Below are 25,591 nucleotides of genomic sequence, written 5' to 3'. Positions count from 1 at the left end.
TTGAAGGCAAACCCAAGAACTTCCCTTCAGTACCTAAGATTATCAAGAAAATAGCAGAACTCTCTACTGAGGTGCATGGCAGCAGGATGAGAGGCAATTGTCATATGGGAAGATTGTGATTTCAGGGGGAAAAAATTCACTGTCAAAACAATCAAGTATTGGCACAGGTTGTCCAGATAAGTTGTGCACTGTCCATTCTTGGAGATTTTCAAGACCCTGCTGGACAAAGCCCTTAGCAACTGGGTCACAGCTGAAGAAGCAGAAGGTTGGTTTAGAGACCTCTTGAGCCTCCCAGCCTGAACAATACTATTCTATTTCTATTGCTCCCATGGCTACTGAAGTGTGCTGCTGAACACACGAGTCCACAGGAGAATGAAGGACCTTTGAGCATACTGAAGAAGCTGCTGAAGAATCTCATTTTGAATACAAGCTATAAGTACAGAAACACTCAACTGAAGTAGTCCTTTACTGAACACAGAATTCCTTAAAATAGCTTTTTTTCATACTCTTCAGGGTTTTTTTTCCCCATTACCTCCTCGTACACAAACTTCTAAGTGTTTAGCTCTTGTTTTGCTGTTCTTTAGAGTAAGACTCATTGTACATTGCACTGTTTGCCCAATAAACACACTTCAGGACTTAAGTGTGTCATCACACTTTCACTACCTTCGGCCTTCTCCATCTCTGACTGTGAGTTCAGTTTTCCCTATACTCATGTCTCCTTTCAGTGCAGCCCTGCTGATCTCCCCACATTCTTCAACTGTGGAGTTGAATGTTACCCTGAAATACATTTAATATTCTGGCATGAATTACATTAACTCCTAGGTAAACCACAAAATCAACCTTTTACATGGTTCTATTGCCGCTTCTAATCCTGTCTAGTAGTGAGCGCTGCCATGACCCCTTCAGCACTGAAAGCTGCCATTTCTTGGGAGAAAAGTACTTGCATTCTTCTTTTGAATAGGAAAGATGTATTTCTTTCTGTCCTCCCATTTCCTTGATCCTTTCTTCTGCCTTTGGCTGTTACATTGTATCACCTGCATGGAAACATTGCACATTTACACTCAGTTTGTGTGAACAGCTTGTGAGCATTCAAGACTGGTATCAGCTTGCCCAGTTAGCTGGTATGTTCCAAACTTTGCGTTAGTTCAGCGCTAGAGATCAGCTAATGTCTTCTCAAGGTTGGAAGGATGGGAGAACTATGGCTGCTGTCAAGAGTGGAGTGGGACGTGGAGAAGAGAACAGCCGATGCTGCTCAGGGGTATGCACGGCAAGGGACCTACTCTGATAGAGATCCAGCCTGGCCCTACGCACTGAGCACTCCTCGGCGCTTTCAGATCTTCCAATTTAGTGTCACCTGAAGGTATCAGACCTCCAAGTCTGCTCCAGTGTGCAAACTGAAGTGGAAACCACCACATTTGTTCAAAAGGCAAGCTCCTAAACCAAAATAAAATGCCAGTGAAGGCACAATCCCAGAGACCTTTTGCTCCTACAGGTGTACAACAACGTTCTCTCCAGAGTATTTTCCAGAGGTGACGCTGTCTTGTAACTCACATCGAATAACGTGAAGTGAGCTCGAAAGATATGTGGAAAAAAGTGCATTTTAGACCAGTCTTAAAATTGGCTATTTTGTCTGCCATAAAGCTGTTCCATTTGGAGAGAGGCTGGTCGCCTCCCCCACTCCCCACCACCCCCTAAGCTGCGTTTTAAGAACGAGCCCTTCTCACGCCACCGAAGATCCGCGAGCGCCGCTGGGCGCAGGGACCCGCCCGCGGCCCCACCAAGGGCGGATGAACCGGGGAGCACCCGGACAACGCTCCCGCCTCAGCCCGCTCTCCCTGGCCTGGCCCGGGCCAGGCCTTGCGGCGCTCCTCCGCCCACACGCGGGCCCCGGCAGGTGCGGTAGCCTCCAACCGGCGGCGGCGGCGGGCCCCGCCCCAGGGCTCCCCAGGTCCCGCTGCGTGCGCCGGGCCGGGCCCGCCCGGGAGGCGGTCGGTCGATCGATCGATCGGTCGGTCTGTGGGTGGGTGAGGAGGGCGGTGCGGGGCGCGCAGAGGCGGGGGCTGTCTCCGGCGGTTCCCCCCGGCTAGCGGCCGGCGGTCACGCTGCGGCGGCGGCGCTTCGCCTCCGCGCCGGGCCCGGGATTGGCTGCGCCACCGCCTCCTCCCAGAATGCAGCGCATGGCGCGTCATTGAAGAGAGACCATGATGGCGGCGGCGGCCGCGGCCGCCGCGGCGGCGGGGGGGGCCCCCGAGGTGATCGCCCAGCTGGAGAACGCGGCCAAAGTCCTGATGGTGAGGCGGGCGGCGGCAGGCGCCGCGCCCGGAGCGCCCGCACCGGTCCCTTCCTTCCTTCCTTCCTTCCCTCCCTCCCCGCCTCGGCTCCTGCCGCCCGCCGAGCCGCCTGCCGCCCTCGCCCCTCAGGCGCGGGGCGCAGCCCGCCGGGGCGCGGCGCCTCCGCCGCCCCCTCCCCGCCTCCTCCCGCGCCCCGGCCGCCCTCCCGCCTTCCCTCCCACCCTCCGTCCTCTCCGCAGGCAGCTCGTCCCTGTCACCCCGCAGCCGGGCTCGGCCCCCGCCGCGCACGCCGCGCCGCTCCTCCATGTGCTGCCCGCTCTCCTCCGCCCCGGGCAGGCTGCCGGCGCCCGGAGCTCCCCGCCGCTGGCGGGGTGTCCTGTCCCTCCCGCGAGCCCCGCACCCGCCATTGTCCGCCGTAGAAAACCCCCGCCGAAGTTGCCGGTGGGCAAACTCTCTCCCTCCCGGCGGCGGGGGCCGGACTCCGGCGCGCCTCCCGTGGGGAGATGTGGGGGGGTCGTGTCCGATCCGCGGCCCAGCGCGGGCCCTGGGGCACCGGCGGCAGCGAGGAGGCGACCTCAGGAGGGCCGCGGGCCGGGCGCCGCCGGCTTCCAGAGTGTTCCTTCCCCCGGCGGAGCAGGGAGCAGACGGGGGCTCGCGGTGCCGCCGGCTCAGAGCAAAGCGCTTGGTGGTGCTTCGTGCCCTCGTCTCTTCAATACCTGTTTATTAACTGTTTGTGCTGGCTGCAAGCGCGTTGTGTGTTTTTTTCCGTGATTGCATGGAAAAGAAAGTCCACACGGCAAAGACCCGAATTGGGATGGAGCTAAATGGCTATAGTGACTGTTGGTATTAAAACATTCCTAGTTGGTCATCCTCATAAAAGTTTTTTGTTCCTTTGAATGAAGAGCTGTGTATTGGCCTGTGTCATTTTCAGGTCTGTCTTGCAGATCTTCCAAAAATGGCTAGCTTAAAGCCTTCTCCACAAAGTTTATCTTACCAAAACATGATTTCAACAGGAATAAAGTTTCTGAGTTATCAATATTAACAGTAGGAAAGTTTACCTGGTATCGATAATTGATCAATGACCAGAGCCTGAAATGATTGTGAGTTTAATGTCTAGCCCAAGTGGCCTGGCTGTAAAGCGATAGGTGTTTGGCTTTACTCGCAGGTGTCCTCATCAAAATACTCGTGTGTTACTCCTTGTGAAATCAAAGCCTGGAAAACGTTGACTGTGTTCTCAAACAGGAAAGTAAAGGCAGATAGCTTAGCAACAAGCACTAATCCTTTCAGATGAAAACTTCTCAAAATATGTGAACAGTGATGCATTGTAAGCTTTGAGTTGCTTTTGATTCATGCGCGCCTTTGCAAAACACAACCGTGTAGATTCTTGGATGTTCTCATCGTGTCTGTGTATCTCAGTTTTAAAAATAACGCAGTTGCTGTAATTACCAGAAGTGTTGGACTGCGTAGGGGAAATGTGTAGTAAGTATTATTACGAGACAGAACACGTGTGTGGAAGGAAGCTAGCAGTTAGGTAGTTTTCAGTATCAAACTGATAGCACGTGAAGTGGCATGTCCAAAGTTTTGCATCTGTTCTAGAAAACTTAACGTTGCTTGTGTTGGCATAGTTACCTCGCCTAGCCCTGCTGCCATAGAGAGGGAAATGCAACTTAATGGGGAGTTAAAGTAAATAAAAATGTTAATACAGTGAAAAAATGCAAGCCTTTTATGGTATTGTTTGTGCTTCTGTTGAAGAATAGGTGCTAAACTTGCCAGTAAAACTTGTCTCAGGTCTGTAAGCACATGGTCGTTAGGATCCTTGTTGAGTTTCTAGCTTCCTTTCTCCCTCCAGCCTCTGACAGTATGAAAGCTAACTTGTTGTGGTCATTACCTTTTTCTTTTTCTTCTTTTCTCTTTTCCGCAGCAGCTCGTCAAGTCTCATAGACAACACTGAACTGACAAGAATTAGTTAGAAGGGTCTTACTGAGGAAGCTGCATAAACCAGAGAGATTTGCTAAAGCTATCTGTGAGGCTAAGCACCCGGAGTCAGGCTTTAAGCTGGTTTGGCTCTAGAAGAACTGTGAGAACTGCTTAGGGTTATTGCTGTGTATTTCTTCATCTCAAAAATCATCAGGTTTTTGGAGTGACAAAGGAGAGGAGGAGTGTGGCTTACCATGTCAGCTGCTTTACAAAGGTGTATGTGAGACCCTAGAGACTGAAAGGGTTATGCGCTAATCTCCTGTTCTTTCTGACTAGCAACGGTGGAAAAACAAGGGCTGAATGATGTTTCAGGACTGAACATGGACAGTGATGATCTTAATTTAATTTAGGCAGAGGGCTGTACTGTTTGGTAAAATCTGGTAAAACGTCTGCTTGGGAATGAGGCAAGAAGTGACTGTGTGTGGCAGTTGGGAGGTGTGAACTGATCAAACTGGTGGGATCACTTTGAAAGGTATTTATGTAAAAATCTGAGGACTTGAGGGAGGGTTGCGAACTCGGTGCTGGTAATGGGGGGTCATGAATAGAGGCCGGCACCTTGCAGTGGAGCCATACCTGAAGCAGTGGGAAAGGGCAGAGCTGTGAATGGTCTGACAATAGATGTCAGCAAGTTTTAACTGGGCGGGGAGCGGTGGAGAGATTCAGGGAGGTTTTCTTGTGGCAGCTGAGACAGTAGCAATCCGAGTAAAATACACTTGGCTAGGGAGGCATCAAAGGTGGTGCAACGTATCTGAGGATGGAGCAGGGAGAGGTGGTGGTTTACATGATACTTGCCTTGATTTCCAACCGAAACACTGAGCCTTGGGAGAGAATAAGGGACTAGAGGAATTCAGACATGCTAATAAGAAAACCTGAACGTGTTTAATTAACTTTCCTTGAGGGTAAGTATGGATTACTGTGAGCTCTCTCGATCTTTGATAAGTATTCTCATAGTTAGTTTTTTTTTTTTTTAATTGCTCTGGATTAGTTGAGTTTTCCTTTGGAAAATACTTTTTATGTATCAGATAAGAGAGATGTTAGTGCTGATCTCATAAATTGCAAAGTCTTTATGGTCTTTGCAAAACATGGTGTGCAGCGTATGGAAACTGGAAAGATTCAATCTGTTCTCTCACCAAGCTCCTCTGAAGGAATGCTTTTCCTTTGTTATCAATTTTCGCCTTTCAGCAGGTTATAGGGAGCCCACATTCAAAAGGCTTAGTTTGGAAAATGATTGAAATTTGGTATAAAGTTGAAGAGTTGTTATAAAAGAGGAAGCTTGAGTTGTCCTGAGCTGCCAAATGTGACTTTGAATGCTGGTCCTGTGACGGTTTTCTTTGGTGTGTGTAAGAGCATTTGCTATATTAAAAAGTTTGTGCCTTTTAGGTACTTAATTCCTTTCCAACAAATCCAATGGTGTTTACTTGAAGTAAGATCCCCCTAGTGCCTTGTAACTTAAGATGTAAAATGCTGCGCGGTCATGCAGTGACATAGGCTGATGCACCTTTGATGTGTGTGACTTTGGCTTGGTGAAGACCATGCACCATCTGTATGAACCAAATGAGTTTACTGCTCCTCCGTTTCCAACTGGCATGGCATCCCCTAACCAAATGTATATGGTTCCTATCTATTGCGTTTTGTTTAGCTCAGGGGGTAATTAATGCTGAATATAATTAGTATAGTTAAGCACTATTTTAATAGCTGTCTTCATGGATGAGAGAAGACAGAGGTTGTATTATTAAGTATAGAAATGTAAATGTCATCTGGTAGGTGAGAGGATGAAGTAGGAAGCATGCAGAAGACTGTTTAGTTATTGCTGGGAGTTTATTAAAGCAGGTTGAAATTTTTTAATGTATGTTGTTCTGTGACACCTAAATCTAAATGCACAGGTTATAGCTTGTTCCCCCTGCCCCCCTCCAAAAAGGGGTGCTCTGTTTCTACCTGCAGCTCCACTTTCTCCCTTGTGACCCTGTGCTGAACATATTAATATTGCTGGGATGACACAGGAATTAAACAAGGGAATGGATTTCTGTCAAGTTAGCAAGACGAATTGGCTATCTGTGCAGCCATTTAAGTTGCAGAGCTAGCACGGGGGGGCTGAAATTAGATTGTCGGACGGGTACACGGCTGGTCTGCCCCTATTAGCAGTGGTGAGCTGTCATGTTGGCTCAAGTGCATCATATACCTTCACTGTACAATTTACTTGCTAACTCAGTCTGTCTGGAGATTAGAAATGCCAGACTTTTCTCAGAGGTGTGCAGTGAAAAGACAAGAGGTTACAAGTTTCAGAAAGGGAAATTCCAGCTGGAGAGAAGGCAAAAAAAATAAAAATCACAGTAAGTGTGGTTGGTGAAGGCAGTGGAGCAGGCTACCTGGAGAGGCTATGGGATCTCTCATCTTTAGAGATATTTAAAACTTGACTGAACAAGGCCCTAAACAACCTTACCTAACTTTGAAATGAGTTCTTTTTTGGGTAGGAGATTGAGAGAAGTGAGGTACCGAGGTCACTGTCATCCTAAGCTATTCTACGCAGTATGGGTCTGGGTAGTATTAACAGGTTCAAGAAGAGCTGAGCAAAGGCTTTTGCAACAGAATTCCCTTCTTTTAAAAGTTTGTAAATGTTCTTGTTTCACTGTGCTCTGTTTTGGGGGTGGTGGGGGATTCACACGTTACTGTCTTCTCAGGGTACTACTTAGTTTGTGGCTTATCCTGCCTTTCTGAAGGAGGTTTCAGGCTAAAGTTGGGTAGTCTGACACTGGTCATACAAAGTTATCTTTCAGACGTTGAAATAAGCTTACAGAGTAAGAGCATAAGGCAGCACATTAGTATCCTTAAACTCCAAGAACAACTTGTTTATATCACCCACCCCAACAATTTGTAAGGTTGGCTTGGTTTTTGACCTGCCTTTTGTGGAGTTCACGACCATGACAATCCTCCTCCCATGAGGAAGTTCAGTTTCTCCTTGCAGCCTGTCTTGATTGCAAGGCAGTTTTTTAGACTGTGAAGCATGACTGATAGTAAGGGTGAAAGGAAGAGATGGACTAGCTCTGATTTTGTTGTGGCAGGTTACCTGCTGGAAGAAATCAGACAAATGAATCATTCCAATGCTGAGATTTGTTACAGTCCTGCAAGTCATCACCCAGCAAAGCAAGCTGGATGTGTGCTACATTATGTCTGGATTAGACCAAACATCTGCCCAGCTGAGTTCTGTTTCCAGTGATGGCCTCTAGCTGCTGCTTTAGAGAAAGGGTCTAAAAAATAAGGATAATCCTTTCAGTAATATACATTTTACCTTATTTGAATTATCAATTTCAAGAGCTCAAGGTAGCATCGTTGTATTTAATGATTGTTGATCAACTTGCCTTCCATGAATGTGTCCGGTTGTTTCTGGAATGCATCTGTATTTTTTTATTGGGTTTTATATTAGGCTTGTCTAGTAGTAATGAGTTTCACAGGTGTTTTTTGTAAAAAAAACCCCCAACATCGTGTTATTTGAGAGAAGCTTGCTGTTTGATGATTCATTCATTCTTGAATTATGAGAAATACCTGATTGTTGTTCTGATTTTTCTTCTACGGTATCCTTTGTGATTTTTATAGTTCTCTATCGTATTGCATCCTCCAGTCATCTGTTAGCTAAACTGAGGGGTCTTGTCAGTTTTTCATGTGGGAGATTCCCCGTACATCTAATCATCCCTGTACTCTTCTGTAGCTTTTTAGATTTATGATACCATTTGTGAGATGGACTAACCAGAGCTGTATTCTTTTGTGATACGGTTAAGTGAGGATTTTAGATGGTTGTAAATTTTTGGTATCCTGTATTCCTTTCATAATAGTTCTTAACATCGTGCTTTTCGTTATTACTTCAGAGCAGCAAGGTGATGTTTTAGAGGACTATGTCCAAGCAGTCCGGATCTTTTTTTGGACCAGTACTAAGCTACTTAGAGTTCATCATGTGTATGTATAGTTTTTCCTCCTTTTGCTTAAGAACTGGTATGGTTGGTGCGTTTTACAGGCACACAGCTCATATTACAGCTTGGAAGATAAGTACATGCAGTGCATGGCATGCTAATGAAACTTACCTGGGAGCTGAGAGCAAATGTGCATGGAGCATACCCGAAGCATGCGGTACTAAGGGTGAGGAGTTGAGAATAGGAGTATGAGGATTGATACAGATTCTGGTATCTTTGAAAAGCAAACATAGCATCTGATGAAATGAAAATCTAGTGAAATAGGATTCTTCATGCTTAGGGTTTATTTTCCCTGATTGTTTCACAGGGGCAGTATTCATCTTTGAATCAAGATGATGTTTCACACTCATTTGACATGTCACTGTTGCATTGGCATATTTTTATATTTTGTTCTGAGTTGTAAATGACAATACTGTGTGTTTGCTCCTAGATTCTTCTGCTGGGGAGCTTCATTAGTCCGTAACTCCATCTGGATAATTCTTCTTCAGGCACTAGCTACCGCGGTCTTCCCTTTAACCTGCTTCCTAAGACTCTTATCGTTGTTATGCTAATCTGTGTTCATTAGTTAATTAACAGCTTTCCATATGGAAGGGTGGAAGAAATCCTCTTGATTAAGTTGAGCTGATGCTGTCACAAGCATCTAAGTAATGTATTCCTTTTCATAAATTTCTGACACTGTTTAGATACTAAAAAGTCTGTCTGGATTAGGTATACATAAGATCTCCACTTCTGTGTCCTGGCTTGATGTAGGGGTGAAATTCTGGATTTTTATGATCAAGTCCTTCACTTTACCAGGGGAAAATGTGTTGCTTGTATCTATCTCCTTTCCTGCTTTCCAGGTTTCCTTGACTTCCCCAGAACAAAAGAAAGTGGAACTGGTGCCTGTGTTGGGGCAGTGACCTGGTAAAGGGAATGTGGTAACATCTGGAGCAATTTTGATGCACAGTGGGGTGTATGAGTGGCATAAAACCACATCTGTTCTGGGAGATGCAGCATAGAAGGGAAAGTGGCAGATCTGAGTTGTAGGAGACATTGATGTGGGTCTTCAGTTCTTTTTCATCCCATTAAAGTCTGTCTAAAACATCCTGTTGAATAGGGAGTAGTTGTTCGGATAGGGAGTTTGAGAAATGGGGGAAAGCTGGCAGGAGGATATATTTTAAATAGTCCCTGTTCTTTCCCTTCCGTGCCTCTACCAAAACATGGAGTGGTAGCTCACTCACTTGAGTGGCTGCGTGGTGAACTGGATTGATAAATGGATGCAAGAGGAAAAGTTTTTTTAATTCTGGTAATTTTTAGTATGTTGCATTAGAAACAATTTTGCTACCTTAACTGAGGTGAAAAAGTTTGCCTATGGTCCTAAAAGAAACTTTGGTCAAATTATGCTGTTAAACCACTTGGAAGTAGCAGATATAATTCTCTTTATCTTCAGATCAAGACTGATTGTATTTATTTTTTCTAAATGGAAAATACACTTAAATTTGTTCGGATTAGTATAGGAGCAAGTGAATGAAGTTTTATTGCTTTCATTACTCTAGAAGTCAGATAAGTTGATTTAGTGGTGCCTACCAAATTAAAAATTCACACAACTATAAAAGTGAATATAAAGAAAGACTAAAGTTATATCATGGTCTGTGCTAAAATTATGAATTTCAGTATTTATCTCCATGCAGTCCAGCTGTGTTATGTGCAGCTGTGCAAAATGGTAGAGGCACAGCTGTAGTAGTGTTGAAAATAAGCCTTGTGCCAGGGTTTCTTGAAGGCTTTGTATAATTAAGTTGTGGCTGTGAAATCAGTAAAGTGCGTAAGGGTGTTTTGCCATGGAATTTTACATTTTATGATGATGGTCCCTGGGATTTCAAAAGGGCTTGGCCAAGGTGATGAACATCTGCCATCCCAGGCTTGTAAGTGTGATGCAGACATATGCTATGTTTTCACAGAAGCCTGAACCAGCCTAACAGTGAGTGGCTGAGAAAAAACATTGCTTGTCTTTTTGCTGGATTGATTATCTGGTAAATGTTTAGAGTGCTGGTGTTCGAGGTGGGTAGTGGTGCGGTGCTGTATTATGTCATTAAGGCTGTACTGGAGTGGATGGTATATTCCTTGACTTGATATTTCCAGTTTTTCAGAAATGGGTAACTTGGTAGCTTTTAAGACACCAAGAGGTAGTTGAGCCATGTTCAATTAGCTCTTCAGGCTGCTTTGGAAGGACCTTGAATTCAGCTCTTTCAAGTCACAAGTAAATATCCTGGCCTCTGAGGTTTTTTGCTCCAACAACAGGCGAAGGAGGGCAGAGGTAGGTCATAGAATTCACTAAAGAGGTTGCAGCATCATTAACACAGAGTCTGTAAATGCAGTAGTTAGGTGTACTCCAGAGACTGATGCACTGGCCTGTGCCATGGGGCATCTGTGGCTCTGGGACTTAAGCATCGGTTTGTACAGAGCTCAACGGTGCAGTTGGATGACAATCAACATTGAGTTATACCACCCTTAATTATTACAAAATGATATTCCAACTATTGTTAATTGTGGCGTTAGTGATGATATGCAAACAGTATCAAAACAAACACAACAGCAGAAACAGTTGTACGAACACAAACTGCACTGGCTCATTTACACACTCGTTGACGAGTTACTGCAGAACTGCCACCTTCCTGTCACGTGGCAGCACAAGAGAAGTCATAACCTCCCTGCACTGCCTGGTTGGGGACAGGGGAGAGTCCCCACGCTGGTGATGTGGGGGCAAGCGTCATCAATCTGGGGTCCTCTCTGGACCAGGATCTACATGTGTAGCTTTTCTGCCTTGGGCACACAGCGAAGGCAAGGGTCCTCTTCTCTTTTTGCTGTTTTTGTCTGGCTCTGCAAATAGGTGGTCTTCAAGGTTTTGGAATGAACTTCCCCAAACTTTATCTGCCATGGCTTGGGCTTGTATTGGTGGTCTTGGCATCACACGGGCCCTTCAGTCAGTTCCTCATTTGTCTTGCCATGACTTTACTTGGGCATCATTTGTGCTGGTGGAACCTGCCTGCCTGCTGTGGGTTTCACCTTACAGCACAGTTAGTTTCCTCTTGTGTTACACCCCTCTTCTTAAAGCTACATTTTACACGCTTGTCACTGGTAGATTTCGTGAAGACTTCTCCACAGCATCTGTATGTATATATGTGTATACAGTAACTGGAGATCCCCAAATGGGAGACAGGATCTGTATCTCTCTTGCAACAGGACTGCAGCCCTGTGAGGAAAAAAAAAAGTTTCCTCTTGCAGCTACAGATAGATGTTGGTTTGATATTAGGTGCCTTAAAGCTGAGTTTGTGTGGTTTTAAAGCAGTGGCTGAAAAGCATTACTTTAAAAGTTCATTGATCTTATATGCAAAGAGCTTTGGGTGTTTCCTGCACTGACTATAGTTTTGAGGGTTTTTTTGTTTGTTCAGGTCTTAACTGTTGACATTTAGCTTAGCTCTTGTCATCTCTTCAGTCACTGATTTTGCTAATAACTTTGCTGCTATTTGACTTATCTATCAACCACGCTTTTTCGGTAGCTTCCCAGATGGCTGAAATTTTGCATCTTTTTTGAGAAAATGTACAAATAGGTTTACAAAACACATACACTCCTCTCTGATGAGGGAAACATGAATAGCACTTTCCTTACCTGTCAACAACAACAACAGAAGCCCAACCCAAAAAACAAACATGCTTCTTCCTGAGAGAATTAAGGAGGCTTAGTTGCCTTTTTTTGTGACGTTGTTTTAAGTGGGATTAAGAACAGATGTTGGGTAGCTTTGGGATAATGAATTGTTTAGCAGGGAATATATAAATATTAATTCTAATATCAAGAGAAATGACAGTATTGTTTCTGGAGCTATTCTACTGTTCATGTTACAATAACATTCTCTCTAACAGCACTAAGAATAAAATATATAATTATGACCACATTTCTTCACAATAATTTTTCAGTATGTGGAGCCCTGTGACTGTTCAGAGCTTGAGACTTAACTGATTTATGCAGGTTCTTGCAGTGAACTCAGGCACTTAACTTTAAGGGAGTCTTAAAAGCTTCCTCTTTTAAACAAGCCCCCAAAGTATGTGTATGTGGAATAAAAGAATATTTTTCTTCATAAAAGAAGTGCTTTTTAGAAGAGGATCTCTCAAACGCCTATCACATGTCCGCTCCTTTGTATATTGGAGGGTGAATACAGAGATGTAATTTATTTGGTAATGTGGTTCAGGCTGAATTTGTAAGAGTGGAACAAATTAATGAAACAAAGTAAAAGTAAATTGCGTTCTACCTTCTCAAGTATGTACAATTCTAGGTATATTTTTGCCATTTCCCAGTAATGGGCAAAATGTTAGGGAGAGGAGCTCTTAATAGGTGTTCAGTGAAAGTCCAGAATTTTTCCTGGTTCTGAGTGAAAGAAATTATTCACTTTACAAAACCATTTTCAGTTTCGCGATTCCTCTTGGCTTCCTTACCCTGCAGCCTGGATTAGATGATGAGCTTCCTCATCTGGCCTCTATTCTGCTGCCCTTTTCTTTGCTGTCTTGATTTCATGTTCCCTGTAGTTACATTTCTGTTTGCTTACATGATTCAGGTATTGTGTTTTCTGTATATTTTACTTGTGTCTGTAAGTTTCCATTAATGTGTTAACAGCTAAAAGCTGTTAACAAAGGTAGATGTATTAGGCCATGCTATTTTGAAAGTACACTAAGCCAAAGGAGTTTTCCATGTCGAATTTAGATAAGGAATTATTTTAAGTTTTCAAAGTTTATCTCACTTTTAATCAACTCCTTCCAAGTAACTATGCTGGGACAAAATGGTTTTGAAATTTTAGCAAGATTGATGGAGGAGGAAGTGCAAAAACCTGAATTTTGGCAGGGAATCTGACTTGCCCTGTGTGCCTGTCTTTCTTCATTAGCTTGGTGAGAGGAAATGCTTTTGTGATAGGAGGCAAAGCCTAAAACTCTAAGAAACTCCAATGCATTATTATCTCAGTTTAAATCTCTCATCAAGTGATGACTTTCAACTTCTGTGTTGTGTGTGTGTGTTACCCCGTGATGTCCTGTTACCCTGTGATGTCCCACTCCATCTTCATGTACTTAACCGTAAAAGGCTACCTGTAAGTAAAAGTAATGTTCCCCCTGCAACAATGGGTGGTTATAAGTGTAGTCTCAGCAAGTTTAATTTGAAATTGGGCAGCAGGGGAAAAATAGATACTATAAGGTACTCTTTCACATAGAGGTAAAATTAAAGTTTCTCTTGCAGTAGGAGAGCAGTTGCTGACAATATTTGATGTACAGTGAGCCTGATATAAATAGGTTATATGTCGCCTACTTCTCAATGTGTGATTTTTTGGAAAATGACTGTGGCCATTACTACTAGCATTATTAAGATCTGCTTTCTAGTGGAAGAGGAGTCACAGCAGTTCTTCCTTGACTTAAAACTTTGTCATGAAATTCACTGTCACACTCCTTGTGTTTTTTGTTGAGCCATGCCTATACTGTCTTATAGGTATAGAAACAGAAAACATCAAGGTGAGCTACTTGAATTTTGTGATTCAGTTGCGATTGTGATTTCAGGGGCTGTGGATGGGCTAGGGCCCTACCTCTTGCTGGAGAGCCAGGACCTGTCATGGGGATAGTCCACCCTGCAGCAGAGGCTGCAGTGTATGTTGATGCTGAGACTTCTCTCCTTCCCACCTTTCAGGATAACAGACAGGGCCTGAACTTGGGACCCATTTATCTTCCATGCCTCCTTGCGGAGGAAAAAGAGAAGTACCTGTAGTTGGTAAGAGCCAAGAGAAAAGTTTGGTTCATATCCACCAACACTTCTCCTCCTTCCTGCAGACTGAGGAGGCCAAGTTCGCTCCAGCTCCAGGAGAATGGTCAGAGGAAGGAAGCAGGACAGCAAGACTAGAGGCTAGTGCAAGTGCAGTTGTAGTAAAGACTCCTTATGACTTTTTGTATCCTTTAGTAATGTATACTATGTATATTTTTAGGGTTCCTGTGCTATTGCACTAGTGATGTTTCGTTCCTACTGAAGTCAAAGCAAGCTGATCTTATTTGTTAACTTTAAATGGTTTAAAAATATTTGGGGCAATGAGGTTTTGCATAACTGTTCTGTGTAGTTATGATGCTTTTCTTATTTGTCCTTCTCTTCTGTATTAAGTGTACTTGTTTTGTCCTGTCTGAGTTTTTTCTAGTCTGCATGGGTTGATTCTTGTTGCTTTGTAGGATCTTAATGACTTCAAGGGACTGTGCATGGATTTGCTTATTGCCGTCAGCCAGGCATTTTACAGAAATTACTTTGCTAAAAAGAACTGCCTGTCGGGCCTTGCTTATGCTTTGAAACATCAGAACAGTGAATGTGGAAATTAGGAAATAATGTTTTATTTAAGGCTCTGAACTGTAACCTCATGTCAGCATTCATGCTCTGGCTGTCCACAGCCAGACTACTGCACGCTAAATATCGATTATAGGACATTTCTCAGATTTATTTGTTCTCAGTATGCTTAAACCGATGTCCTAACTGCAGTATGGAGGAAACAGTAACAAATAGGTATGTCACACGTATTTTTCTAAAGCATTAGTCTTTACTGCTGTGTTACGCTGTATCCTGGTTTTTGTTGCCTAAATTTACAAAAGTGAAAGACTATTAAAGTTTACACTGAATTTTTTTGGAACCAATTTGAAGCATTTTCTTGACCCAGAGATTATAAAGAAAGCATTAAGATTTAAAATGAAAACTAGGTCTTGGTTGTAGTGTATGTAAGGTCTGTGATAATTGTGTGTGCTGCTGTTGTGATTCCTTTATATGGGGCTCTATGAGTTTGGTCTAGCACTGGCAAGTTTAAACTAGTAACTCTTGGGATATGCAGAATTTCCCATGCAGATTTCAATCATTTTTCCAAATTCTGCTGGAGCAATCCTCCATGGGGTGGATGGAGTCTGGGCTGATCCTGTTCACCTAATGCTTCCAGAAGGTTGGCATGAGTCAGTGTATCAGTATACTGTTAATGTAGTTGAATTTGTAGATTTTCTTGTTGAGCAATGTGGATCATGTGAGGAGACTGACAACAGTCAGAGCTGATAGTGGATGAACAGCTCACATAGATACATAGATCAGCTACAGACATCCGTTTGTCAGGGTGCTACCACAGCTAGCTGAGGGCTACGCCTTCATCATCCTCAATTCTTTTCTTTTCTCTTGCTCCTCTATTGTCCTGCTTCCTTGAACAAAGATTCTGCTCCACCTTCTTCCCTTTTGCCTTTCAAGTCCTACCCGCGCTTCTTCAAGCAGCAGGTCTTGGGTACCTGTTTTAGTGCTGAGAAGCAGACGTGAACAGTCTATATTTGAGAGTGAAATTGTTAATAGAGAAGTAAAATCTCCGTAGTTTTTGTTGCTTATCTTGGAGAGGAAGTCTCATCTCAGAAAACCTTTTTGATATTGATGGTAATGATTTACTTTGGCTGTCTAGTCACTTAATGTGTATATATAGTATCTTCTATAAGACCATTTCAAAACTGAGAATAGATCTTATCACAAACCACAATTTATCTCCTGTTTTACTTGCAAAAAGACATAATAAAGTACATCAGCTTCAAAATACAAAATAAAATCTGATATGAAAAAAAGTCTTTTTTCCCTATTGTTAAGTCTCTGCATGAAAGCAAGACATGAGTGAGTAGGTGTGTAGGTGGTAATTCCTGCAGTAGTCACGCATTTGTTCCAAATATATACTGAAAAATACTGGGCACTCTGGAGTTTAAATAACTCAAATCATAATTATTCTTGGGAAAGATTTTTTTTTTAAATCAGACAAAGTTTTTGCTCAGAAAGTTGTAAATCTCTGCCATGTTGTCTCTGTTGCAGGTCTGGTTGGAAGCCATCTATTGCCTCTTTCTTACCAATCTTCAGAAACAATCTTTTAAATTGGAAGATGAGTTACTGCTGTAATTCCAATGATTATTCCGAAAAAGCAAGTGCAAAGGGAGTAGTCGGAACATAGTTGAATTTGTTTATTATACTAGCTAGGTTTTCTGTGGTAACTTAGCTCTTACTCAAGGCTCTGGCAGTCATGTAATGACAGATCTGAATTGGACAGCAGAAGCTGCTATCGATACTAGTTGACTAAACTGTGTTCTGGCCTGGTGCCTGAGGCAGGAACATCTGATCCACTTGTGAAGCAGTTGCCGAACACTGTAGAGCTGAGCATCTTGAATTGTTGGATGGCAGCATCTGCTTCATGAGTGGATCAGACATCCCTGCATTGTTGGGCATCAGCATCTGCCAGGGAAGTAGGGTGAGTAGCTGAGAACAGAAGTGTGTCTAATCATCCAGTTCTCTCTCTGATCCCTGTATTTGATCTCTTTAATTAGCAATTTTAATAAGGCAAGCAACAGTTATTGAATGTGTAGTTATTAATATGCTGTAGGAAAAAGCTTATTTAAAACTTGAAAAGCGTTACTGGTAAAACTGGGGTGGAAACTTGTTGTGGCTTGACTCCACAGAAGTCAGATTAATGCAGTCTTGGGGTCTATTGCTTGACGTGACTGGTAAGAGATAAACTTCGAATCTCTTTGTTCTGAGAATCTGACTCTTTTGTATAACTCACCTATATAGCAGAACTGTGCTGGGGAGTCGTTCTCTTAAGGTGTTTCTTGTTGTGTAAGATACAAAAATCTGTTTGTAGGGGGTTTTGAGCATCTTGGTAGAAGAGCACAGTAAGTTAAAATTTCATGACTTTTGATTGTTTAGGTATGTTGCAGCTATAACAATTGCTTATATGTATAGAATAATATATTTAGCTGTCCTAAATGCAGTATGTGCACTGGTTAAAAATTATTGCTTGCCCTTGTGTTTTGATTATGGTTTTTTCTTTTTCTTTTTTTCCCCCCTCTTTCTCCTATTTTTGCCCATACTCCTCAGCTACGTTATCACTCTCACATGGTGTTCCCCTGCACATGCTTCTCAGTTTCACTCATGATCTTTCTCCTATGCATATGCCTCACTGTTACTTGGTTTCCCTGCCGGCTGGGACATGTTGGCTAGCCATCTGGGCTTCCTCTATTCTTTGCTTCTCCGAGCTCGTCCTGCCTGATGGTGGCTGTCAGCAAGGTCCAGACCCAGTGGTGCCACTGCAGTCTGTGGTGGCTTTTGTTTATCCTTGTATATTGATAGAGATTCAGTTTCTTATGCTTGTCTCAGTTAGGCTTCCAGGCTGTCTGCAGCACAGTCTAGACACCGTTCTGAAGAACAGCTAACGTGTTTAATTGGTTTTTCATAAGCTGATAATGGCCTACAGACCAGAGGTCGGGAATGGTTTTATTTTACCTCTTGACTGCAGGGAAGGCAAGATTCCCCTACATGTTTGGGGAAGCTCAGTTTGGAGAGTTTGTGGTGAATTTTATGAAGTCACACCTCAGTAGAAATCTCAGATTTTTATTTCTACCCTTGTCAAGTTTGTAATGTGCTTTACTTGCAGACATAAACATTGCCTTTGGCAAGAAAGTTCCTTCTTGGCTTTAGCTGTAGCAGGTACAAGCAATTTGATCTTTTTTTTTTTTAAACCAAAGAAAATTCTCTTAGTAGGCATGTTTGCCTTTCCATAATCCTACTAGTGTTTAGACTGTACTGTTCATAGGGGACCTTTTTTGTAGGTGGGAATACTGTGGGTGTCAGCTTAAAACACTCCGCTGCACTCTCTCTGTGTTCTCTTAAGCAGCAAAGTGTGGAGGAGTGCGTGACTGTTCTTTGTGACATGCTAATTTGCAGATTTCCACCAGTGTAATTGTAGAAAGACGCTGAATTTGATTGTATTCAGTGCTGTCTTGCCATAGCAAAAGTCTGTGAAAAATCAGAATTTGTCTCTAGCACTTTTCTGTCTGTAAGGAATGAATGCTGTTCGTCCCATCCTTAATTATGCTTATACAAGATCATGGCCAGGATAATTATTTTTTTTTTAGCAGAAGTGTGATGCAGAGATAACAGTGCAAACTGGTTAGCTAAATCATCCTTAAATTAAAAACTATTCCATTATTAATTTTAATAATAATGTTGTCACTTGAATGTTAGAAGTTGTTAATTTTAAGATACTGTAACTGTCCACAAGTGACTGATAAGTAATATTCTCTGGCATCTAAAATCATAAAGAAAATAATGTCACTTCTAGTATGTGATCAAAAAATGTTGCATTTTGTATGTCTATGATGATCAACATGAAACTGACTGAACAGAATCACTTGAGGGGATTTGATACTTTTTTTTTTTTAAAAGCAACGTGTTTTCAGAAATAAGAGGAAGGAACTAAAAAAGCAGACGCCACTTCAAACGTGGATGTGGTGTTACTGCTTCAGTCTGTTATTGGCAAATACACAGTGACTTCAACTTCAGTCTTACGAAGAGGGCATGATACTTGCAACCCATTTGGTGCATTTCTCATGTCTCTATTACCATCGTTGCTTGGCAGTCTCCATCATGACCAGTTGTAATTATATATATATTTTTTTAAAAGGTATGTTACTGAGGAAGGAAATGCTTGTACTAAGCATGTGGTTCTGTATATGTATGTATAGCTTCAGATCCTCTATCTGCATCTAACTACTACTACTATTTAGAACAAAGCAAAACCCCCTAGCTCCTTATGTTTATACCTTATTTTCCAATGTGTACCTTCACCAGATGTTTCCTAGTCATGTGTATATTTTTCAAATGACAGTTCATCTAACCCTTTCTCATATCTACTTCTTTCCTGTTCTGAGTGTCACTATGAATTAATATTTTAAATTATTTGTAATATCTGTTTGTGTTACTCGGTTTCTGCCTAGGTAACGTATGACAAATTTTTAGCCCGCTTAATTGTTCCAAGTTGTGCTGTCCTTTCTTGTAGCATCAGTGAATAATATTATATCATTTAAATAGGTGGTATACCATCAAGGGAGGAGCAGAAAAAAAGATCATCAAAGTTAGAAATGAGAAATCTGTGTTATATAAGGGAGAAAAAAAGACAGGTTATTTTGGAGAAGAAAAAAGTAATTGGCAATATATAAACTTATGGAATTAAATGATGCTGCTGTATCAGGCGCCTTTTTTTATCTTCCCGTAGTACAAAAGGATGGTTGCAGGGAATATGAATGGGAAAGCTAGTTACAAACCTACCAGTGCTCTCCTGGCTGTGGAGGCCCCTGTGCTGTTTGGGGGGTTTAATATTGTTAATTTGTTGCATTTGTGACTTCTGCGTTTTTCAGATCAGTGGATTGCTTATACTAAGATTGCCAGAAGTAGATAGTTGTTATGAACAATGTTGGAGCACCCCCTATTTTGTTAGTAGGGAGAAGGGCGCTGGAGCTTCATCTGTGTTACGGTTTGTCGTAATAGTCTTGTAGTGGTAAGAAAGGGGAGAAGAAGGTTTTAAAGTGGGTGCGCTGACCTCGAACTCGTTGAGGAGAAACTGTTCTTTGTGATGGAAAGCTGAAGCCAGTTTTGTTTTTATCAGGTTCCATGCTGGAAAGAAAAGGTAATTGTTTGGAATTAACGTTTAGATTTTTGTAAAGTATCTGGTCTGATAGTCAAGGAAGGCAAAACTGGACATGGGATTAGTTTTACACAACAGTTTCTGTCCTTCCAAAATAATTGTCTCATTGCTGTAGCAGCCATGTAAGCTCAGATGGGCTATCTCCTGAGCGTGCTGATTTTATTGAGTTTTTTAATGTACAAAAAGTGAAAAATCAAATGTAGGGTGATATGTGAGTCTGTGAAAGGAAACTATTAAGAATCTAATCAAGGATATAAAAGCCTAATCTCTCTCTCTTCCTACCATTGAAAATCACTGCCCAGCTTTTGAAGGGCTTGTCTGTATCTGAGATCTTTATGTACTGTGGAGCTGCAGCCTGTGTGTTCAGTCTTTGTAAAGAAAGTTGGAGCATGCTTACATCACACCAGAAAAATGTGTTTGTACCTATGATTTGGGCAGCTTTTCGGTTTGGCTAATCTGTGCCAACACATTCCTTCAAACTGCATCTGTCTCCGTGTATCCCAAATTATTAGAAAGGTGCTGAGGACTCAGTCCTGTATTTACCATAATGTGGAGAACTTCAGTGTCCATCTCTCTTCTTTTTTTTTTTTTTTTCCTTTTTGTTTCCCCCCCCCAGTCCTCTTTTTTGACTGTGTGTTGTTGAAGGAGTTTTCTACTTTTGACTTCACAGACTCTATTTTCTCCTAAAGTTTAGTGTTTCTGCTCTTTTCAAAAAGATTTTTTTTTTCACTGTCTCATTTACTGTTGATAGCTTGAGGAGAATCATTGCCATTATTTGTGGTGTTCTAAGAAGAGGAGTGAGAAGGGAAGCAAAGACCATGGCTTTCTTATGCTTTTTCCTTGAGTAGAAAAAACACAGTAAAGGTTTTTCATGACCATACAGAGAAAGTATGGGATTTCTGTAAGCACGTGCAGGATTTAAATTGTCTAACATATGCTTGTTGGCTTTGTTACAATTTTGTCATCAAATACCTAAATACCTTACCTTAATTTTCGACTAGTGATAGCAGGACATAATGAAGTAGAACAAACTATGTTTTGGTTGTTTTTTTTTCTTTTTTTCAGAAGCTAGTTGACATGAAAGAAAACATTACTTAGTTGTCCAGGCTTTCAGATAAGTTTAGTAGTCCTGAAAGTATTAGTGCTCGTCTTCCAGTGTGTTTCCAGTCTTGGTTTTTTTCAGTTTCTCTTTCCCTTGTGTGAATAATCGCCATTTGAGTCAGCAGGCAGTGCTGTTGCTGTTCCTGTTGCTTTATCCAGACAGCCTTGGTAGCTGAAAGGATGTAATTTTATTTATAGTACTGTGTTATATGGGAACTCTATTCTTATGGGGCAGCATCTTGCTGTGCTAAAACCAGAAAGATGATCTTTGTCCTGGAGAACTTTTTACAGGTAAATTGTTAGACAAAAGAGAGAGCAGAAGGGTATTAGTGGTAAGATCAGGCAGCACAGAAAGGAAAGTGGTATAGCTGGCAGTAGTTTCAGTGTGCCAAAAGAGTCTGATCATTACCACACTGTTTTTTAATTCCCTGTAAACTGGATGGTAGTGAAGAATTTGAAGGAGACAATTGGAAAGAAAACAGTGAACATGTAAGTATCCTGGGGAGACTTTCCAAGCGCGATGGGTACTTGGGGTACATTTCTAACCCTGTTGCGGGCACCGGCTTCCAGGGCTCTTGGGCTCCCCTAAGCCAGTGTTCTCGTAATGTGAAATTTGTACATAGAATGTGTGTATGCTGGGATTTCCTTTAAAGCCTTAAATTAGCTGTACTTTACTTTTGGTGTACAGATAACTACTGTTTGAAGGCAGTGAAGGCAGCAGACTGTGAGCTTTAAGCTCCCTCTGGTGGCTACATAGTACAGTTTAAAGCTTAACCTGTTGCACTTGTCTCTTCTGGAATTTTGAGAGTGTAAGTGCAGAATGTATTATTAAATTATTGCAATTTAAAAAATTAATACAGGAATATGATGTCCCGTATGCCTTTTCAAGGTGCCAAAGGTCTTCTGTAATCAGACTTCAGAGATGTAGAAGAGTTAAAATAATGTAAAGTTAGAGGTCTCTTTTCTAGTTATTGTAAGCATAAGGGGGTATTTCCTGTGAAACTTTCATTCTGTCTTCTTTTTTTTTAATGGTGCCGTAATTTGCTGTTGATATCCCTGAAAGTACCCTTAAGTGTTACAGAACACTGAAAATAGATATGATCTCTGTGTGACAAACTCAAATATGCTTTGTTAATGCAAAATCAGTTCAAGATCAGGTAGCCCTGAGCTCTCCTTGCTCTAAGAATGTGAATATAAATGACCCCAGGCTTGCAGAATGCTATGCTTTGTCATACCCAAAGGATTCCTTCTAACTTGGCTGTAATTTAGTGAGACTTCACGAGACTGCAGAGCTGTGAGCTGCAAGGTCAGTACTGCTGAAAGGGCAACATCATTTCATTCCTTTTCTCCCCATTGTTGCCCTGGCTCTGGCACTTGTCTGACTACTTGATGCTTATTAAAGTAACAAAAGAGTGTTCATTCCCCTTGTGTCCCCCCCCCTTTCTTTTTTTGGTGGGCTAGTTGATAGATGGGATAATTCAAGGAGGTGACAAGCCCACGCAGGTAAGAGCAAGAAAGGAGTGGGACCTCTCCTTTTGGTAGTGGAGAGTTACTAAAATAAGTCACTTGTCTCAAGAAATTTGATTCTTAGTTCTCATGAAACTTCATTAGCCAAAACTGTGTGTTTATTGAGACTTCAGAGTATTCCCATGGCATTGCACAGCAACAGAGGCTGTAGGTTTTAAATGCACTTTAAATGGTAATTGTGCTGGAAAAAGCACAATGTCACCAGCCTATGTCACCAGCCATCATGTCCTGTGCTGTGCTGGCACAGGCGTCTCTGCTGGCTTATGGTGATCCAGGCTGGGGGACTGATCCAGATGAAAATAACCTGCCTTTGGTGGGATGCTTTTTGGTGATCACTTTGCCAATCTAGGCATTTGCAGAAACGCTTGCCCATGGGCAAAAAAAACAGGGACTGCTTGCTTGTTTGTTTTGGTTTATTTGCGATAGCACTGACTGAAGTGTGTGTCAAGCTGTGGCAGTACAGGTCATTCCTGCATTTTTGATAACCTGCTGCAGATATTCTTCTGGCATTCAGTATAGCTGGCTATGTCGCTGTGAATGTAGCCAGAGTCCCCGTAGAGCAGTACTGTCCTTCAGACTGCAGGGCGCGTGGGTGGCTGGGAGCAGCTCTGTCTGATGGCTGGCTTCATGCAGGAGAGTTGAAGTTTTATCACAGAAGTGTCACATGCCCTAATTCACTGAGGTTGCTTCTTTACAAGTTTAAATTTGCTTTAAAAGTTACTAAAAGTTTGTGTTTCTGCGTTGGATTGGAGTTAGCTGAAGCTCAGTGTGCTGGAAGGATTCGGGTACCTCCATGGAGCTTTCTTCTGTGTCAGTTGCTCAGAAGTTTGTAATGCCCCAAATATCCGAAAACTCTTCTGTGCGAGCATTTGCATCCAGCCTGCTGACTTAGACCCTGAGATGCTGCTCTGAGCACTTGGGAGGCAGACTTGAACTGAAGGCATGCTGCCGTCTGCATGGGTACACAACCTCCTCTGTACCGCCTCCTGCCCAGAAGGGGATATAGGCAAACACTGATCAATCCCCAGAGCTGGTAAGGTTGAGCTGTCCTGTATGCGTTTAAATCACTGTCCAGGGAGATCCTGCCCCGAACTGGCTGTAGCAGAGCAGATTTGTGAAGGAACAGAGCATTTATTCTGCATCCACGAGGCTTTCTGGCAGCTGCCTTCCTACTCTTCTTTTTTTGCTGCCTTCCCAGGGCATTCATAATGTCTGCACAGGAAAAGTTGTGAGAGTCAGAAATTTGCTGTGTGAGAAGGAGCACGGCTGCTTATTAGGACCCCCTTGCTTTGAGGATCAGCAGCCTACTTTCCTTTGCTTCATTTAGTCAGATTATTGAGGAAATGATTGAGGAGCAGCAGTCTGGGATGTTATTAGCTCATATTTGAATCTTTTGTCTGTGTTTTGTCAAGGATGAATGAATTAAATCAGATTTGATATATTTTATTTACTGGAATATATTTTTCTTAAGTTAAATACCTTGGTCTTTATGGTAAGATATTTGTGCTTTTATTCCCAAAGCAGCAGGTATAAATCAAAACCAAAAGGTACGTGGCACACACATTCTCCTCAGATTGCCAGGAACAGGACTTGAATTTGGAGTTTGGAAGTTCAGCTGAAGTTCAATAACCTACTCTGTCACCTTGACCCGGCTCTGTAGTTTGTATGCAGTCTCTCTACGTGTGCACGTTCCTTTCTCAAACACGCATCGATTCATCTTACGCTGCCCGGTGTACGAGGGCAGTGTAATAGCCTGTGAGAGTATTTTGTGCCGTGTGCTTGTTTAGATAAATCCCAAATAGCAGAAATTGGAGACTATTAATGGCAAAAGCGGAGAGCAACACGGTGTTGTGAACAGCTGATGTTTTCGGCAGGGTTGCCCTTACCTTGTGGGGCAGTGGGAGCGGATCTCAGGGTTGCAGCATGAGGTGAGGCTGCAGTGCAGGTGGTGAGCTCTCATCTGGGTTCCGTAGGCTGATATCCCACCTCGCAGTGGTCCAGGTTACTGCGTAGTTTCATGCTTTACCTCCAGGTGATTTTCAGGTAGAAGCCACTGTGGAGCTGGCTTTCAGCAGTAGTGGAGCAGCAGGTAGCACCTGGAGCAGTTAAGGTGCCCGTGGTGTAAGGGGATGGGGGTGTAAGGGGATGGGTATCATCCCTCGTACAGCTGGGGAACTGCTGTAGCCATCCCCAAACAAGCTGACCCCTCTCTAGAATTCAAGCCCTCACTCAGTCTTTAAGATGTCAACTTTAATGCGAAACACTAGAGGGTAGTATGTTACTGCTGATACTTTATTTTAGAGCGCATCCATAGTCATGATTTTTTAATCCCTCAAATTTATTATACAATTCAATCTTTTAAAACAAATGTAGAACTAAAGGAAAAACAGTGCTTTGCTTCTGTGGCTGTGAGTGTGTTTAGCGGCGTTCAGTAGACGTGTGCAACGATACTTTTGGTTTGAGTAGCAAAAAGATTGGGTTGAATTTAGATCTGACTTTTATCTTTCTTCAGAAGTGTCATCAGAAACACAATACTTAGAATTATTCACTCTCTGCCTGATGTCTCAATATTTACACTTACATGCACGTGATATAAATTACACGGTGGTATGTAAGAAGAGGCCATGACCGAGAAAGAACAGGTAGTTTTACCAAGACATACTTGATTTTAACAAGGCAACTATGTTTAAATTCATGACATTGCTCGTGTATATTTACAACTGGGATTGGGTTTTAGTACTTGGTTAACTCTTTCTTTTCTTTCAGGCACCACCTTCCATGGTCAATAATGAACAACGCCAACATGCTGAGCACATATTCTTATCATTTAGAAAATCAAAATCACCATTTGCTGTTTGCAAACATATTTTGGGTAAGTTTTGATAAAGGAAGCTAAGCATGTATGTGTTTTTGTAACTGGAACTGTGCCATTCTTTTCCACCTGGGAGCATGAACATTAGTTTTGATTTTGAGGAGGGGTAGTTTCTGATGGAGGATGAAGCCTATTGCTGCCCTTTGGTTTTGTTTCTGGCAGCTTTAAAGCTGTCAGGTGTAACTTCATGTAGCTAAGTTCCTAAACTGATATAACAGATTGAAGTTTCCTCTGCTACATGATTATTTGTAATCCTGTCTGATCTGTGGATTTTGTAGAACTGCCTGTAGTGTGATTCCTTGGTGCTTCCCATTAAATCAATCAGCAGTACAATTT

General features: G+C 42.4%; 1 protein-coding gene across 3 annotated transcripts in view; it reads left to right on the top strand.

Annotated features, from left to right (window-relative positions):
• The first annotated feature begins 2,046 nt into the window (after positions 1 to 2,046).
• XPO4 (exportin 4) overlaps positions 2,047 to 25,591 on the top strand; it is an 85,511-nt gene continuing 61,966 nt past the window's right edge. For all 3 annotated transcript variants that reach the window (XM_063331088.1, XM_063331082.1, XM_063331072.1), the window contains exons 1-2: positions 2,047 to 2,291; positions 25,150 to 25,255. In XM_063331088.1, coding sequence (XP_063187158.1) covers positions 2,202 to 2,291; positions 25,150 to 25,255 — 196 coding nt within the window. In that variant the 5' untranslated portion in view covers positions 2,047 to 2,201. The remainder of the gene's footprint in view (positions 2,292 to 25,149; positions 25,256 to 25,591) is intronic.

This window comes from Chroicocephalus ridibundus, chromosome 1 (genome assembly GCF_963924245.1).
Source record: "Chroicocephalus ridibundus chromosome 1, bChrRid1.1, whole genome shotgun sequence".
Classification (NCBI taxonomy): domain Eukaryota; kingdom Metazoa; phylum Chordata; class Aves; order Charadriiformes; family Laridae; genus Chroicocephalus; species Chroicocephalus ridibundus.
This window is presented reverse-complemented; position numbering and strand designations above follow the sequence as displayed.